This window comes from Primulina eburnea, chromosome 2 (assembly GCF_022965805.1).
Source record: "Primulina eburnea isolate SZY01 chromosome 2, ASM2296580v1, whole genome shotgun sequence".
NCBI classification, from domain to species: Eukaryota; Viridiplantae; Streptophyta; class Magnoliopsida; order Lamiales; family Gesneriaceae; genus Primulina; species Primulina eburnea.
In genome coordinates, this window is record NC_133102.1 from 45,503,205 (window position 1) to 45,520,794 (window position 17,590).

The 17,590-nt window shown below is 35.7% G+C and overlaps 2 protein-coding genes across 4 annotated transcripts; both read left to right on the forward strand.

Annotated features, from left to right (window-relative positions):
• Positions 1–165: 165 nt before the first annotated feature.
• Positions 166–2,153, forward strand: LOC140823657 (protein BOLA2). The gene is made up of 3 exons (XM_073185109.1): positions 166–364; positions 1,697–1,719; positions 1,808–2,153. The coding sequence occupies exons 1-3, from the start codon at positions 302–304 to the stop codon at positions 1,995–1,997; spliced, it is 276 nt and encodes a 91-aa protein (XP_073041210.1). The 5' UTR covers positions 166–301; the 3' UTR covers positions 1,998–2,153.
• A 1,691-nt stretch (positions 2,154–3,844) lies between these two features.
• Positions 3,845–17,237, forward strand: LOC140823658 (uncharacterized). 3 transcript variants are annotated; one of them, XM_073185110.1, is made up of 15 exons: positions 3,845–4,082; positions 4,433–4,663; positions 5,504–5,818; positions 6,450–6,557; positions 6,901–7,090; positions 8,089–8,351; positions 8,772–8,901; positions 9,581–9,660; positions 13,670–13,918; positions 13,992–14,068; positions 14,607–14,698; positions 15,462–15,544; positions 15,843–15,914; positions 16,729–16,854; positions 16,974–17,237. In XM_073185110.1, exons 1-15 carry the CDS (start codon positions 3,939–3,941, stop codon positions 17,004–17,006), a joined length of 2,193 nt encoding a protein of 730 aa, XP_073041211.1. In that variant the 5' UTR covers positions 3,845–3,938; the 3' UTR covers positions 17,007–17,237. The 3 variants fall into 3 exon arrangements, with proteins under 3 accessions (XP_073041211.1, XP_073041213.1, XP_073041212.1); XM_073185111.1 differs by having other exon boundaries at positions 3,943–4,082; positions 4,346–4,663; XM_073185112.1 differs by lacking the exons at positions 14,607–14,698; positions 15,462–15,544; positions 15,843–15,914; positions 16,729–16,854; positions 16,974–17,237 and adding an exon at positions 14,165–14,589 and having other exon boundaries at positions 13,992–14,067.
• The last annotated feature ends 353 nt before the right edge of the window (positions 17,238–17,590 follow it).

Below are 17,590 nucleotides of genomic sequence, written 5' to 3' on the forward strand. Positions count from 1 at the left end.
CCATGAAAAAATATTACGTTTTATGCTAAAAGTATTACTTTTTATTGTGAATATGAGTAAGGTTGACCCGTCTCACGTATTAAGATCAGTGAGACGGTCTCACATGATATCCACTCTTTATTTTAATTTCATTTTTATGATGTATCTATTTTATTTAATCGAATATATATTTTCAAAAGATATATCCTCCGAATCCAATCCCGATTCCGAATCCAATTCCTCTCAAAGCTTGACTTGCACGCACTATTCACTAGATTTGCGGGCACGCACCAAAACACACTCGAAATACACACAACGGAAAATGGGGGTGACGAAGGAGCAGGTCGAATCAACCCTAAAGTCAAAGATGAATCCATCCCATCTTGTAATCGCTCTTATCTAGTATTACTTGTTGTTATACGTGATTTATGGATTTTTTTTTGTGGGATTTGGATTTTAGCACTATTAAAACGTTGGAAATGTTCGCAGCAGATTGCATTCGATTGACATTCTTAAATTGATTATCCATTTTATTTTTAGTCTGCAAGCTTTTTTATGTATTTTAATTTAATTTTATTCTGTTTGGTTTGCGTTTTTTTCCCGTGTGCTGTGGGAAAGATTGGAATTATCCAAATCACTTGTCTACAGTGTAATTAATTAGCGAAGTGGGATTTGTTAGGATTTTATTTGTGACAGATATCATAAAGTTGATTGCTTTGCTTGTATCCTTCAAAAATAAGCTTGTACAAGAGCTTTCTTTCTTTTGCCTGAGTTTTGTCTTGGCAGATTGTGGCTGAGCCTACCCACGCGTGCGTTTAACTCCACGTTTTGGTTCTAATAACAATGGCTGAATCTGTCTGTTATGACAATCATAACCAAGATGACTTTCCATAATAGAATCGAATGAAATATCAAGTGTTTTTCGGAGAAGAGGAGGCTTAAGATAACTGGCAATATCATGATTTTTGTGTTACATTTCGATTAAGGAGTTCTGTGGCCATTCAGGGTGAATTTTTATGGTCGATGAGGGCCATAATGCCACACATTTCTTGTGTTCTATCTGTTAAAGAAGAAAATTGTATAATTCATTGTGTGGTCTAACGATTAATTCTAAAAGCAGCTTGTGTTCCATCGAGTGATTGCTAGAGCTATGTCTGACATTTGAGATGGATTGCCATCGAGTGCATGGAAGGTTTTGAAGGCAATTGATTTGAACCACCCAAGTTTCTATTAGCTCATGCTTCTTAGATTATCTGGTCATGCTACAGAGTTCAAGTCTATATTTTTTTTATATCGAATTTAAGGTGTTTCTAAGTGGAGAGCTAAAGCTTAAAGTGCTAGCTTAAATATGTCGCCTTCCTGTTGGGGATGTTTCTTCGTTGAAATGTGGGGGATATGCAGGTGAAGGGGTTACAAGTACGGATCCTGAAAAAAAAAAAAACAAGACATAAGGGAGTTTGGAGGGCGATTGCCCCTATCTTTTCTTTTTTTAGATGCAATTTGGAGTCCTAGTGATCTGGAGCAATGACTTGTATACCATATGCATCACACCTACATTATGTGAGAATACCATTTGTAACCAATATTTCAAATTTTCAGAATGCACTCCATCTTTCTATTTCTACTACAATTTGCTGTAAACTCTTGTTGATCTGTTCTATCCTGGTTTTGTTTATCATTTTTTCATACTATCATGTTTTTTCACCCCTCGTTTCAGGAGATCATCGACATATCTGGAGGGTACGTTCTCACATGATTCACTTTTTAGGTTTACGCTGATTCTTCATAAGTTCATTGCATAAACAATAAACATCCGTTGTGCTCTCAGATGTGGTGCAAGCTTCACAGTCGAGATTGTTTCAGAACAATTTGTGGGCAAAAGATTGTTGGAGAGGCATCGAATGGTGAATGCTGCATTAGCGGAAGAAATGAAAGAAATTCACGCCCTTTCCATAACAAAAGCTCTTACTGATGAGCAGTGGAAACAAGAGACCCAAAAGTCCCAAGCAGCTGCTTGAATATGGTTGAACTGACTTGACAAAATAAAATGTGCTTTCAATTGCAAATGCTGTGCTGCAAATTCAAACAACTCACCTCGCCCTCTGTCATTTACTTGATAACGATGAAAGTGCATTATTGGTTACCTAAAATAAAATAAATTACTGCTTGCGATATTGTCTGCTTATTATGAATCATTTCCTATTATGGTTGAGTCAATATGAATGGGATGTGTCAATGGATATGGATGAAATATGTGAGATTGTGGCATGAAAATATTATCTAAGCAGACCTTTTTCCCCTTTTAAACGTTTATTTTTTTAGAAAAAGACAGATACTCCCAATGCTCCCTAACACGATTTTCGTCTATATTCGATGCGGTAAATATAACTTAGAGCTTCAACTATGCATGTGTTTCAGTATTGGATTATTAGTTCTATTTTTTTTCTGAAGATGGATTATTAATTATATTCTTTTGCCTTTTAGCAACCTATTTTAGTGATTTTTATAGTTTGAATTTTTAATTCTTCCACCAAAACGTCTATATTTACTATTTAGTGTTTGGTTCATGGGTTTCATGGAATATTGGTGAGATTTGGAAATTCTATTTTGAGTGTTTAATAGGATTTTAAAAGGAGATTGATATGTGGTAGGATAACTAAATGGAATCTTAACAAAAATAAAAATGTTTTCATGAGATTTGAGTTATATGAACAAAGAAAAACTTGTTTTTTTTCAAAACTAATTTATATGTCATTTTCTCAAAAAACTTCAATTGAAAAAATTAATTAATTTTTTTTTTCTTATAGATCATTATTTTTTAATAACAAAAACTTAATTTACCATAATTTGATAATTTTATTTCAGTTTTCTTCGATTAACATTTTTTCCATCATCAAAAAAATTATTTAATAAAAAATATATTCCTTATATTTATAAATTTCTTGTATATTATGTATAACAAATATGTAAATATTAAATATTATTAATAAAAGAGAGATTTTAAAAATAACAAGTAAAACAAATTTCTTTAAATATCAAATAATATTAAGTTTACGCATGAAATCCAATTCTTAAATAACATTAGTCAAATACCACATTGAAATTCTAAATTTATGGATTCTAATTCCAAATCCAATTTAAAATCTCATTTTTAAATTTTAATACTTCCAAACATTTTTAAATTTTAATCCTTCACATATCACGTAGATCCGACAAACACAAATTTACGGTCACATACGATCTTGCTTGTTTTGATGTTAAACAAAATATATCTCATGTCTTACAAATAGCATTCTCATTTACAGAGTCACACTCTAGTCCAGCATAGTTATCACATAAATATTTGAATCCACGCCCATCTGCCCTGAGAATTGGTTAAATTTCTGAATCATTTGTTCAAGAGTCTGTCTAAATTATACTTTGAAATTGAATTCATTGCATATTTTTTTCTATGACTTGCCAAAATTGTTAATTTTCATTTCCCAATTCTTTTCGCATTCTAGCAATGTATCAATAAACAGCTTAACATCTTTCGTACTCCAACATATTCGAGAGGAATCATGCTTCTATCATATGAAGTTTCATCGGTAAAAATGTCATGTATATATTTTTTCATGGATGATCCAAATAAGAGATCTGAATCACAAAATACGATCATACAAGTTTTTGTCAAAAATTATATTGAATTTTAGAAAATACTTTTAAACTGAAAATAAATAATATTATGTATTTTTTACATGCTTTGACCAAAAAAATAAATAATTTTTTCTTATTCCTAAATTTTAATTAAATAGTTTATAAATTTTTATATCATATTTTGAAATACAATATCTAAAATAATTTTTATTTAGAATCAAAAGAAATTTCCCCAGAAAATTAAAATTACAGACTAAACTGAAAAATTCGCAACTGAGTCTCGCCGGGAGTAGTCTAACGTCTGTGGCGGCGTGAGGAGGATAATGACGGCGAAGAAGGGAACCAAGGGAGGAGCGGGAGGAGAAGATGATGCCGTGGAGGAGCTGACGCGTGTTCCCTTTCAGGCAATCTTACTGGCCGATAGCTTTGCCACGCTCTTTCGCCCCATCACTCTCGAGCGCCCCAAAGTATGTGCTTTGCTGTTTATCCAGCCATTAGATACATGAAGAATTATTTGCTACCATCATTTTGTTTTAGTAAGAGATTAACGCTTGAAATGTTACGGTGGGCTGTATTCCGCTGCATAATTAATTGGAGAACTGATTAGGTTATGCAAATCAGTGATTCACTGCAACTGATGTGGAAAACTATGAGATGACTGTGCTGTATATTGCTCTCTTCTTTTTCGTCATAGCGCTAATAGAATGGTGATATCTCAACTCATTTTCAGTATATTATGCAAGTGTTCTGGTGTGGCTGTCAGCTGGAAGGTTAATCGACTTCTTTTGGCGTGAGTTGATACGTTTGTTATTTGAAGGTACTGCTGCCGCTCGTCAATGCTCCCATGATTGACTATACGTTAGCATGGCTTGAATCTGCTGGAGTTGAAGAAGTTTTTGTGTTCTGCTGTGCACATTCCAAGCAAGTGATCGAGTATTTGGAAAACTCTAATTGGTTTGGCAAACCAAACTTTTCAGTCACCACGATAGAATCACATAATGCCATCAGTGCAGGAGATGCTTTGAGATTGATATATGAAAGGCATGTGGTATGTTGTTATTATTGCTTCTATTTTTTATTTTTTTGTTTATAGAGATATTTTGATTTCTGCTTCAGAATTATCTCTTACGATATTGTGTATTTTCTTTCTATAGCTACTCATGTTACAGGAAGTAGTCAACGACAGTTTATTTTCTGAAAGTTGGTTTTTCCATTAAAAGAAAATCTCACAAAAAACTGTTTTCGTAAGTCTTTCCATGAAGGTAAGTTTGCATAAGGTTGGCACGTGTCAAGATAAAAATGCTGCTGAAGCAGGCAAGGATGCTAGCAGAAATGCATATTATTTTCACTTTTTGTCGCAACAAGGAGCATATTGAGCATGGGTTGTAGGCATTGTCGACTTCTGGTCATATTTGAACCATCTCAGTGAGGAAGCGTGACATAGAAGCAATTATATGGTGTTCTTTCTCCCCTCGGTTGATTTTTCTCATAGTGAGAAACAACTTGCACCAATTATCTATTCATCTTTTGAAGTAGATCATTAACAATTTGCTGCAATATGAAGTGCAATAACCTTATTCTTTACCTCGCTTTTGTGTTCAATGCATGCCATAGAGGCTTATCATTGATTGCTAACAATGGATTGCCTTAGTATATGGGTGAGAGAATATCCACCACAAAAGGTTGTGTCAATCCTCTCAAAAATCAAACAAATAAGAAATTCTTCATTCACTTTAGCCTTTACACTTTTAGACAGATAAGCATTTTGATCTATGTTTGAGACTTGAGTTTCTTTTAAAGAGGTGCAGTATTCGATCTGTGAAACCTAGTATTTTTCTTTCAGTGAGCTTATAATTAGATTACTGATTATATTTGTTTCTCTTGGCAGATACAAGGAGATTTTGTCCTTGTTACTGGAGATACAGTGAGCAACATGTCACTTACACAGGTACTCAAAGAACACAAGGAAAGAAGAAGAAAGGATAGTAATGCCATAATGACAATGGTGATTAAACAGTCGAAGCCTTCTGCAGTAACTCGTCAATCTCGTGTTGGAACCGAGGAGCTGTTTCTGGCTATTGATCCTGATACGAAGCAGCTCCTGCATTATGAGGAAAAGTCTGATAACATGAAAGGAACAGTCAATCTAGGCAAGGGATTGCTCATTGATAACTTCTCTATATCTCTCCACAATGACAAACAGGTTCCAGATCCTTTAGTTTATTTTAAGCTTATGATTCATGGCTTTCTACATTTCAACCATTGGACCACTTACTGAAACCACTCTACCCTCTAATAAAATGATTTTGTTGAATTACCTTAAACACTTACGTCTCTTATAGATAATGAAATTACGCAAGCATTGTGGACTTAATCCTGATCATGTACACAGTGCCATGTGAGTATCTGGCACTTAGTATTCAGAGTATTCACCTTACTTCCCTTATTACATGACGATCCTCCCTTTTTTATATGATATAGATATTAACCAAAGGGAGAAATATGTAAGCAATAATAAATGTAACTTGCATTTGCTTTATCCCTCCTCATTTTCTTATCATATCAACTTGTCTCCATCATTTTAGGCATCTGATCGAACCTTTTTATGTGAGGTGGTTTTTAGTGGATATTAGCATGTCTTGGATACCAACGCCATGTACTGTGTATTAAACCAACATTTTTTTAGAGTTTTAGAGCTAAGCTCATTTTCACTCACAAATTTAGGTCACTCATATTGAACTTCATAATGTGGGCTTAGTGGACACTTGTTGCTTGTGAAATATCTTCTAAGATTGGTTCTCTTGATATTCCACTTTTTGAAATGATTTTTGCAGGATTGCTATATTGACATATGCTCTCCAGAAGTGCTGAGCCTTTTCACAGACAATTTTGATTATCAACATTTACGTCGTCACTTTGTGAAGGGGTTACTCGTTGATGATGTATGTATGATTGAGTAGCAAATCTTTTTAGGTTCTTTGGAGTTTGTTATTCTGGTGGACCAAAGTCAAACGTCGGATCAAGCTATTCCAGAACACTAAAATGCAATGATTTATCTTCTTCCTAAATGAACATGATAATCATTTGGAAACATTATTCATTCTTCAGCATGTATGTAAATGAGTCCATAAGAAAAATAGTTGGTCTGAGAATTTAGAAATGTTTAGATGCCCCTCTGTTGCTGGACCTGGGGTTTCAATGATGATCTTGAACTACTCTACAGATTTGTAGCATGTTTTTCTCCTTTGGCCATTTGTACTGCACATCTAATCCTATTTTTTTCAGATAATGGGGTACAAAATCTTTATCCATGAAATTCATGCAAGTTATGCTACTAGGGTTGATAATTATCGGAGCTATGGCACCATTAGTAAAGATATAATCCAGAGATGGACCTATCCTTTTGTGCCCGATGTCCAATTTTCCGGCAATTGTGTGACCAGGCTTGAAAGACAAGGAATATATAGAGCATCAGGTGAAAAAAACTCAATTCTGTCAAATTTGTTATATGTTTGTACTATAAGTGCAGATCTATATGGTTTGCACCTGCTTTTGTACTAAAGTATGGTGGAGGATGGTTGCAATAATAATTTATTTTCTCGAAAAATAAATGCTGTTACAATGGTACAACCCTTTAATGGTGTTCCCCAACATGTTATTTGCATTCAAATTTGTCTGCTTTACGTATGTCAGTAACTGCTGTAAAATTGTGAGTTGGAGGATTCATAGAACTTCAAAATTTTCAGCAGTTCGATACTTGTACATAATTCCAGTCTTGGGTGTCGGCATACTTATAACTAGTTTGGACCCTTTATTACTTTTTTTTCCTATACCAGCAAACTAGATAATATTTGATATCCCAAGTTTATGCTATCACAGTGTTGAGAAAAGTAAAGATGCGTCGAGGATTTTTTCCGGCTACAATCCTATATCCTTTTCTGAAGCTTGAAATAAGCTAGTGTTGTTTCTGGAATTTGGCTAATTGATAGAGGCTCTTGTAGAAAACGATTTTGATCTGGATGATTTTTGTTTTCTGCAATCAATGAAGGATGTGCATGCTCATTTTCTAAGCTACTTTTTTTCCCCAAGAAAACTTGCTCTTATACATGTATTTCCTCCATCCTTTTGTGAAGCTAAAAAGTGCAAATATTCTTTCTGGAATCCGGCCAATCCCTGGAGGATCTAACAGAAGATGCTTTTTATCTAGGGGAACAATCATACTGGTTTCTAACTTAAAGTTGTTCATCTACAAGTGTAACTTTTGTATGTTCTTCTTATAGTCTTTATTTTCTAATTCTAGATGTGATTCTTTTATGTTGGTGAAATACCTTTATCATTTTATTATTGAGCATTTTTGTTTCTCTTTGGTGTTGTTGGCTTAATTACACATGATCTCTATTTTATTTCCAGTACCATCTCAGTTGCATCAATGCCTTTGTACCATCTTGACAATGTGTTGAATATACTTCACAGATGTTGGGTTATCAAATTCTGCACATATTGGCGCATTTGCTGTGATTGGAAATGGCACCACAATTGGAAGCTACACTTACATATCAAATTCTGTGATTGGGGAAGGTTGTGTCATTGGATCAAATGTTTCAATTGATGGTTGTTATATTTGGGATAAAGTTACAATTGAAGATTGCTGTAAACTAAAACATGCAATAGTTTGTGATGGTGTGATAATGAGATCTGGGGCAGTTTTGGAACCTGGTGTTGTTTTGTCTTTCAAGGTATTCATTATCTAAATGGCTAAAGAGCGGCAACCTTTTTCTTTTGACTTTATATTCATTTCCGAAATCTTCCTTATTCAGTAGTACTGAATGGGTTTTCTTTTTTCATCTGCTTGGGAGTTTTGTTTACGTTTATTTCCAATACTTGAGTTTTATTCCTAAAATATTCAACCTCCACAAATTTGCTGCGAACCCAGTATGAAATAATTTCTTGGTTTATCAAAATTTGGTGTGAATCCAGAATGAACAAATTTATCATCTTATTTCCCTGTTGTAATTAATCGATTCAATTTTGCCGACAGTTCTTTTGCGCCTACAGTTGTAAAATAATAATGAGCAGAATATTAATGAAGATGTTATCACAGCTATTGCTTTTTCTCTTGGATTGAATTTTTTAGGTCACACTTTCAAATTGTGCAGGTCATAGTTGGAGAACGATTTATTGTTCCTGCTTATTCAAATGTGTCTTTGCATCAACAACCTGTCAAACAAGATAGTGATGAAGAGCTGGAATATGCTGATAACAGCAGTGTGAACATTGAAATATCATGTAATTTATTATCCTCTTAACTATCATATGCTTTGCCATTGGTATGAAATAATTATATTGAGTCTCATCGATCATTATAAGGAAACTTTGCATTATATTTGCTCCTTTTTTTTCTCTCCTATGTATCAATTTTGAATTATGGTTCTGAAATGTATGTGCAATGGAATTATCAAATATCCTTCTTTTGTGTAGTTTATGGGAAAAATACTGATTAGTTATGACTAGCTTGTTCTTTTTTATGTTTCTCTGCTCATGCTACTGGATTTAGCTTTCAGCAGTATGCATGTGCATTTGATTTGTGTATGGCCATGAAAATTTTAAATCAAGCCAAGCATTGCTGTTGACAACCGATGCATAGATCTTAGTGAAATACATTTAGTCATATATTCTTTATTTGTAACATGATAATATGAAGCTATTCCTATGGATGAATAATTCCTTGCAAAGTCCTTATAAATTGTACTTGCTTGTCTTCAGTATAACATCATGTTTGCTAGATAAAAATGGAAACTTGTGGCAAGAGACAAGTGTTTGTTTATGCACATACCTGCCCATTTTGCAAGCCCTCCAAACTGTAATTTAAGTGACAAGGCCGCGCAGCATTCGTATTGATCCAGAACTATATATTCTTTGATTATTGTTTTAAATGGACACTTATCATTTGTTCTTTGGTATTCAGCAATATCAAGTACACCTAAACAAATGGATGAGGAATTGAGGGATAAGTCATCCGATCCACAATCAAACGCCGCATCCGAGGTCATTTTTTTCTTAGTCAATTTTTCTTTCCCTATTCCTTTGTGAATATTAGGTCGTGATACTCACTTGTGGCTTCGACCATTATGCCTTCAAATTTAAATGAAGGTGAAAAACTGCATTGCCCTATAAAATATAGACCGAGACTGTGTTCAAGTAAGACAACTTGATATCTATCCATTCAGTTACCTGGCTATCCCACTTAAGTTATTGAAGTGTCCTATCTCATTAAGTCTTAGACAAGTAGCCTTCTCGGTCTCCCGATATGCAATATCTGGTGCTTTTGAACAGTAGACCACTACATCCACTTCTTGGATTTATCTGGCTACCATTATCACATGAAGCGGGAGACATTTTTTGGTGCTTCTTTCGTAATAAGGCTGTTTCGATGTACTTTTTCATATCTATTGTGAGACAGAAGTAGACAGTGATCGAAAGAGATCATCATGCTCAGTGATTCGAGTGAGTATATCATTTTGAGCAAGCATGATGGTACCGTGAGTTCTCGATATAGCTTGTCTGAAAACGACGGTTTCAGCATACATCTTGTCCATGGTCTCCGCCGTGTTATAGATGTGTTTACCCATTCGTTCTCTGAAAGATTGAGCACCACTGAATTCCGAAATGTTTTCACAAGATATACGTTTCACTAAAGCAGAGATGTTGTTGAGTTCGCTTTGTAGAGACTCAATCTGATGTTCCAGGTTAAATGCATCTGATTCCGGGGAGGGAGTTCGCGCAAGAATGCGTTGTTTAATCTCAGAAAGACGAGAGTTCGTCTCAGTCAAAACAGGATGAGAGACAGTCAACGCAGTAGAAACAAGATTAGCATTCATCAAGACAGTAGAAGGAGCAAGGTCTGCTGTGCTTTCTGCTGGAATTGCAGAAACAGTAGGTTCATCAGCAACCAGGGGAAGAGCGATTTCTTCAGTAGGAACGGCCAGGGCAGAGGCCAAAGCTTCTTCCGTTGGTGCAATAACAGCCTGTGAATCTGATGGTGCTTCAGTAGAAGGTGCAGAAGGCTGTTCCAGAAGAATGTTCATTTCTGCTTGATGAGCAGCAGAAAACATCTCTAAATTCGGCAGTAAAGAAGTAGCATCTGGTTCTGTTATTTGTTGCCCTGGGTTAGGAGAAACAGAAGGGGGCAATGAAATAGCCGGTGCTGCTTCCAGAGTAGAGGAGACTGAATGGATAATCGATTCAATGACTTCCTCAACCGAAGCCAGTTCAAGTCTGCTTCGGTTGAGGAAGTCATTGAATCGATTATCCATTCAGTCTCCTCTACTCTGGAAGCAGCACCGGCTATTTCATTGCCCCCTTCTGTTTCTCCTAACCCCGGGCAACAAATAGCAGAACCAGATGCTACTTCTTTACTGCCGAATTTAGAGATGTTTTCTGCTGCTCATCAAGCAGAAATGAACATTCTTCTGGAACAGCCTTCTGCACCTTCTACTGAAGCACCATCAGATTCACAGGCTGTTATTGCACCAACGGAAGAAGCTTTGGCCTCTGCCCTGGCCGTTCCTACTGAAGAAATCGCTCTTCCCCTGGTTGCTGATGAACCTACTGTTTCTGCAATTCCAGCAGAAAGCACAGCAGACCTTGCTCCTTCTACTGCCTTGATGAATGCTAATCTTGTTTCTACTGCGTTGACTGTCTCTCATCCTGTTTTGACTGAGACGAACTCTCGTCTTTCTGAGATTAAACAACGCATTCTTGCGCGAACTCCCTCCCCGGAATCAGATGCATTTAACCTGGAACATCAGATTGAGTCTCTACAAAGCGAACTCAACAACATCTCTGCTTTAGTGAAACGTATATCTTGTGAAAACATTTCGGAATTCAGTGGTGCTCAATCTTTCAGAGAACGAATGGGCAAACACATCTATAACACGTCGGAGACCATGGACAAGATGTATGCTGAAACCGTCGTTTTCAGACAAGCTATATCGAGAACTCACGGTACCATCATGCTTGCTCAAAATGATATACTCACTCGAATCACTGAGCATGATGATCTCTTTCGATCACTGTTTACTTCTGTGGAACTTTTGGATGCCAAGATTGACTCTCAAAATCAATCTATCACTGCATTGGATAATCGCATCTCTTCTCAGACCCCGTATCTGGAGATGCTAACCGATGGCATTCAAAATATTTCCGGCAGACTGAATGACCTCTTTGCCCATGTGGTTGCCGCTGATGCCAAAAAGGGGGAAGATAGAGGAGATAGAGGAGATCAAGCAGGAGCTAGTCAACCAGAAGATGAGGCTGAACCTTCTAACAGAAGAGATCAAGAACCTCAGAATGAAGAAATCATTTACAGGATATTGGAACCGATTGATTTTTTATCTTATTACTTTATTGACATTATCCGTTTGTTTAAATGATTATCTGATTTATTTAACAACTTTCTACTGTTTAGGTTTTGGCATCACCACTAAGGGGGAAATTGTTAGACATGAACTTTATTGTGGCGATGAGAAGTAAGACCAGTAGACCAGCAGACCAGACAATAGAATAACTTATCAGTAGCTGCTGATCTACTATAACTAAACCAGTAGAAAGGGATAACAATACAAAACCAGTAGAGAACGTTTTCTAACGTTGCTATCTTAATTGTTACCGTTAAAGAGTTCCTAGTACTAGTATTTATTGCAGCATTAAATACTATACAGAGTCATTTAATGCATTTTACCCAATTAAGTATAAAACAAGACGGATTGTTTTATAGCTTTTCTGCAGGAACTTCTTTCGGTAATAAAGCTGATTGTATCAGTTATCTGAAGACATACTCTGATTGTGAACGTTGAACTCAGTCGATTATATATACTTGGATCAAATCCTTGTTCGATACGACACTTCGTTTATTATCATTCTTCAAGGAACAAAGTTTTTCTCTTATCAGACGAATATCAAAATTCCTTGAGCATTTAAAGTTCAACACAAAGAAAAGTAGCAAACGCTTCATAGCTTATATCTGATCTTTTGAAGATCATCTTGTGCTACTGATTCTTACACTCTTCACGATCTTTACATCATTTATACTTTGTCAGAAGAGTCTGTAATCTGAAAAGAGTCTTTTCAAAACTTTGTGTTTCGCATTTTTGTGAGTTGAGAAACTAAGAGTTTCAGTAGACTGAGGTGTAAGTCCTTCTAAAGTGGGTGTGTACAAGAGTTGTACTGTAATATCCAAAGTCTTTTAGTTATACCTTCTGGAAACAGAAGAAGGGGAGACGTAGAAGAGTTTATCTTCGAACTTTCATAAACAACTGCTGCCTACTGTTTTATTGTTTTTCAACTACTTCATCAGATTGTTTCCGCACGTTTTATTGTAATCAGATGAAAGTATTCGCACAAGATCAACTACTATCCTTAACAGGATTTTAGTACCTCATCAGAACGAAAAACGAGTAGAGTTTATTCACCCCCTCTAAACTCAACTTCGATCCTCAACAAGCTAACTATTGGAAATTCAGATCTTAACCCGTATAGAAAGTGTAAGATGGTTCTGCAGAGTGTGGGCAAAAAAGTCTCAAAAGCCCACGTTTCAGCTTTTCTGAATCGGCAACACTCACATTGTTCTACAAAGTGTATCTGTAAATATAGAATAATAACAAAACTTTCATACTAATATCATCTGGGATGTGGTCTACAATGTTTCAAAATTGGGAACTAAATTTTATTTTTCTCAGCAAAAGCCTGGTATGCTTGGTGGTCTTGTGAAGACTGCATTATTTTATTTCTTGACATTTTTGGTTTATCTTTGGGAAACTGGTGGTACTCTACTCCGTTTGAGTATTTGGGACAACTTTTATCCATTTGTTGTAAACTTTTCGTGTGAATTACTTCTTCAGATGAATAGTTAAATTTAACGAGTCATCATATCGTAATTTTCTGCAACAAGGTTCTCTGTAATTTTATTTCCACCAATAATTTAATTTCCATGTTTGTAACATGTGGTAGAGCGAATCTGGTTATATTAGAATTCTGATGATAAATGATTTGCCAGGTTGGTAATGGTGGGGCTGGCTTCATTTGGTCGATTAGTGAGGCAGGGCATGAAGAAGAATGGAGGCATTCAGTTGCCCCAATACCTGCAGATAGACTAGTTGAAATGATCAAAAGTGCTACTGTTGAACTGGAGGTATCCAATCAAGATGGCGATGTTCTTCCACCTTCTGGAGAGCTGGAGCGTGATTCAATTGACAGTGACTTTGATGGAGATGTCAGAGATGATTCTGCCCATTTTGAGAAAGAGGTACATGCTGGTGTTGTTTTTAACGCATGGGTTTGTTCAAATCTTTTGCCATTTTTGATAATATTTCTTGCAGGTTGAAGCAACTTTTTTAAGGGCTGTACATGAAAATGTCAAAGAAGATCATGTAATTTTAGAAGTGAACTCTCTGCGGTATGATGCGAAAATTACTCTTCTATTTTTGCTTTCTAGCATATTATATGCCGAGCCAATCTTGTAGTTGCTTCAACTGCAAGTTTTACTATTTTGGGCTCACGATCGCGAAATATACATGTTTGTAAAGAAAAAGGTTCCTGGCCATGACAACAGGAAAACCGGACAGGAAAAAGATTGATAGTTAATAGGATTCGTTACAATTCTAGACCTACATATTCCACTGATCAGGGCGTGGATCTCAATTTCTTTATTAGTTTTCCTCAGTTGATTAGGATTTTCTCTTCGTCTATTTTGGTCCTTTTGTTCCATTTTTATGACAACAAATTCCTTCTCATGGACCACCTTAGCCTCTTTTGGTTTTCTTTGGTCAGTCCAAATAATACCTTTTGCATTCAGATGGTATCCTCGTCACTTCTGACAATATTCTTTTTCTAGAAGCTCCACAAAACTACCTTATTTTCCTTACAGGTTTTGTGACCTTTGATGTGTGCTGGTATATGGTCTTATGTTTTCCATCGTCTCTTTTATGATTCAGGTTGTCATACAATCTGACTTCAAGTGATTGTGCTGGGGCATTATTCTACGGGATGATGAAACTAGCATTGGATACACCTAACAATTCACTTGGTGAGTTTCTTCTCATTAGATTCATTTTTTCTTCTGCCTTTCGAAATATATTGACCATGTAGTTTTTGTTTACTTTGCTTCTCATTTTGTTTCACTGCAATAATACAAGTGTGAACTTTTATTGAACTACACGATGAATGCATTGAAATTGCTGTGAAACAAATTATCTTTTTTTTGCTCACTAAACAATGTTAAAGAACTCAACGGCATATGCTTCGAGGTCAATTTCTTATAAACAAAAGCTTTCATCGTATACCAAAAGTAGAAGCTTAATCTTACAAACATCAGTTTTTGAATAATGCCTATCTGAGGCTGTAAGTACTCTGTTGAAAATGTGGAAACTCTCCCCCTATCATCATTTACTGTCAAGTATCCACTCGACTGTGAATTGGAGCTTGTGACAGTGAGAGACATCATTGTAATACTACTTGTGAATATAACCTCCCTCCTCTCATACCATATCTTTCTTATTGATTTTCTACATAATGATGCTGCTCAAAGGAAAATCTAGACGTGCAATGGACTGATCGACTAGTTTTATGCAAGTCTTTGAGAATAATTGCTTGGATGAAAGCATTCACTACAAATCACTTGATATAAATCTTCAAAAGATGATGTTCTAGGACGGCATGTGCAATTTCCCTGCTCAATATTACATGTATAATATTGTATTATGTTTAATGTTATATACACTCGTCTTTTTATTATTGTTGTTGTTGTTGTTGTTGTTGTTGTTGTTATGGGATCTAATTCTTTGTTGCAGGCGAACTTGTTAAAAATGTTTCTAATGTGATTACAAAATGGAGAAGGCTTTTGAAGTATTACCTATCTAGCTTAGATGAAGAGGTTGGTTTATGGACATCTTGAAGTTTTGCTTACGGATCAATTGTGTGTGTTGCTTTTTCAATCAAATTCAATTTTTGCCCTACCGGTGGTGGTATAATTTTGTTTTTAGAACAAGACGGTTCACCATTTGAATCAATCTTCACTACATTTCCGGAAGCACTGGTTCAATAGTCCGTTAAGAAATTTGACTGTTCTTGCTTTAATTATGCCTAACAACTCCATAAAACTTAGTTTGTTTAGGTTTGTATCGAATTATTCTTACTTGGTGTTGCACTTGTTTTGTCTCAAATGTCTACAGATTGAGGTGATTCTGAAATTTGAAGAAATGTGTTTAGAGTCCACAAAGGAGTTCGCTCCACTTTTTGAGCAGGTAACCTATTTCTATCAAATCGTGTGCCTTTTGTAAGAAGTTGTATCATCAGTCCTTGTCAAATTACAGTGTATTGCTGATGTTGGAGATGCTATTTTCTTCTTCATTTTCTTGTCGTGGCACCATGATTCTCATGTATAATTTCTAGTGAATCTCTGCTCCAGTATGAATGTGTAGAAAAAAATGAAAAATGGTAATGAACGATGTCTAATTGCATGATAACCTTGGCGTTGGCAGAAGTGGGAAAAAAATATTTATCTAGCTGGTGAGCTTGGTTGAATTGCTGTGTATTGTCTAAAAACGTTCAAAAAAAGAAGAAGAAGATTTATCTTGCTTCTGAACTAGGAAAAATTGTTGTGTAATGTCTAAATGACACAGCTCGCTGATAATCATAATTGTGCTCATCTCCCTTGAGGAAAAATAGATGTGAGGGTAAGTAGATGTTAAAGAAGGCCTACATTTTATAAATTTTAGGAAGGTCCATCTGAGAATTACTTTCAAATGAGACGTGTAATCGGAACTTTCCTAAGTATAGTTTTTACGCAGTTGGACAATACATAAAGGAGATGAGATTTAGAGTTTTTACGCAGTTGGACAATACATAAAGGAGATGAGATTTCTTTCTTTTTTTTTCCTTCTCGAAATCCATGTGTGCAATTGGACCAAATACATGAAGGAGATAGACATCTTTCTTTAGGTATTTTCCCCCCGTGAAATTCATATGCGGTGCTTGTATGTGTCATGTGTGCACGATCTTCCCGAGATTCTCGATAAGCCCATGTGCTATGGCTGACTATTTAAACAAACTTGATAGATTTTGCCAATTTTATACGACAAAGATATATTGCAAGAGGAGGCTATACTTAACTGGGCAGCTGAAAAGGAAGAGGCGGATGAGTCGGATAAAGTTTTCCTGAAGCAGGCCGAAAAATTCATCCAGGTAAGCAGCAATTAGCTTCTCTTTTTTCATTTTTTATCCATTTCGAGAAGTGGGAATGTTGTTCGTTGTGCCATTTTTCATGGTAAATTTGTACAAATATGGGGTTACATACTATGCAGTGGTTGAACGAAGCATCCGAAGAAGAGGAGTGAAAGAAGATTTAGTACAATCACGAATTCTGTTGTTAGCTTCAGTGCACAATTGCGTGATAGTGATACTGATTTAAATTCCTTGAATTTGTAGCCTATTCATCTACTTTTCGTGCTGAGGATCAGAAACCAAGTTAAATATTTGAACATGTTTACTAATTTTTTTTGGCTTTATCTAGAATTTAACTTCAAATCTTAGATCGACATCATAAATGTCTAAGTTTGTGCTCTCAATTTGCTTGGTCATATCAAGTACTAACTAGCAAGTATTTATGGATTTTGCCATTTTTACAATCGAAGAACCCAAAAACACCTGAAATATATCCCACAACTCCATTTGAGGCGAATGCATGTCAATTAGGATATTAACACTTTTGAGGCAGACAGTTATGGTTCGAGTCTGCACGTGAAGCAACCAAAATTCATATTCCAAACATTTTATAGTTCACGTATTCTAAATGTAACGCTCCAGATTCGATGATTGTCCTCATTGTATCAAGACGGGTTTTTCCAGCGTGCTTATGTCCTCACTCACACGCACCCTGAGAAACTTCTCAGGAGGTCACCCATCCCAAAATTACCCCAAG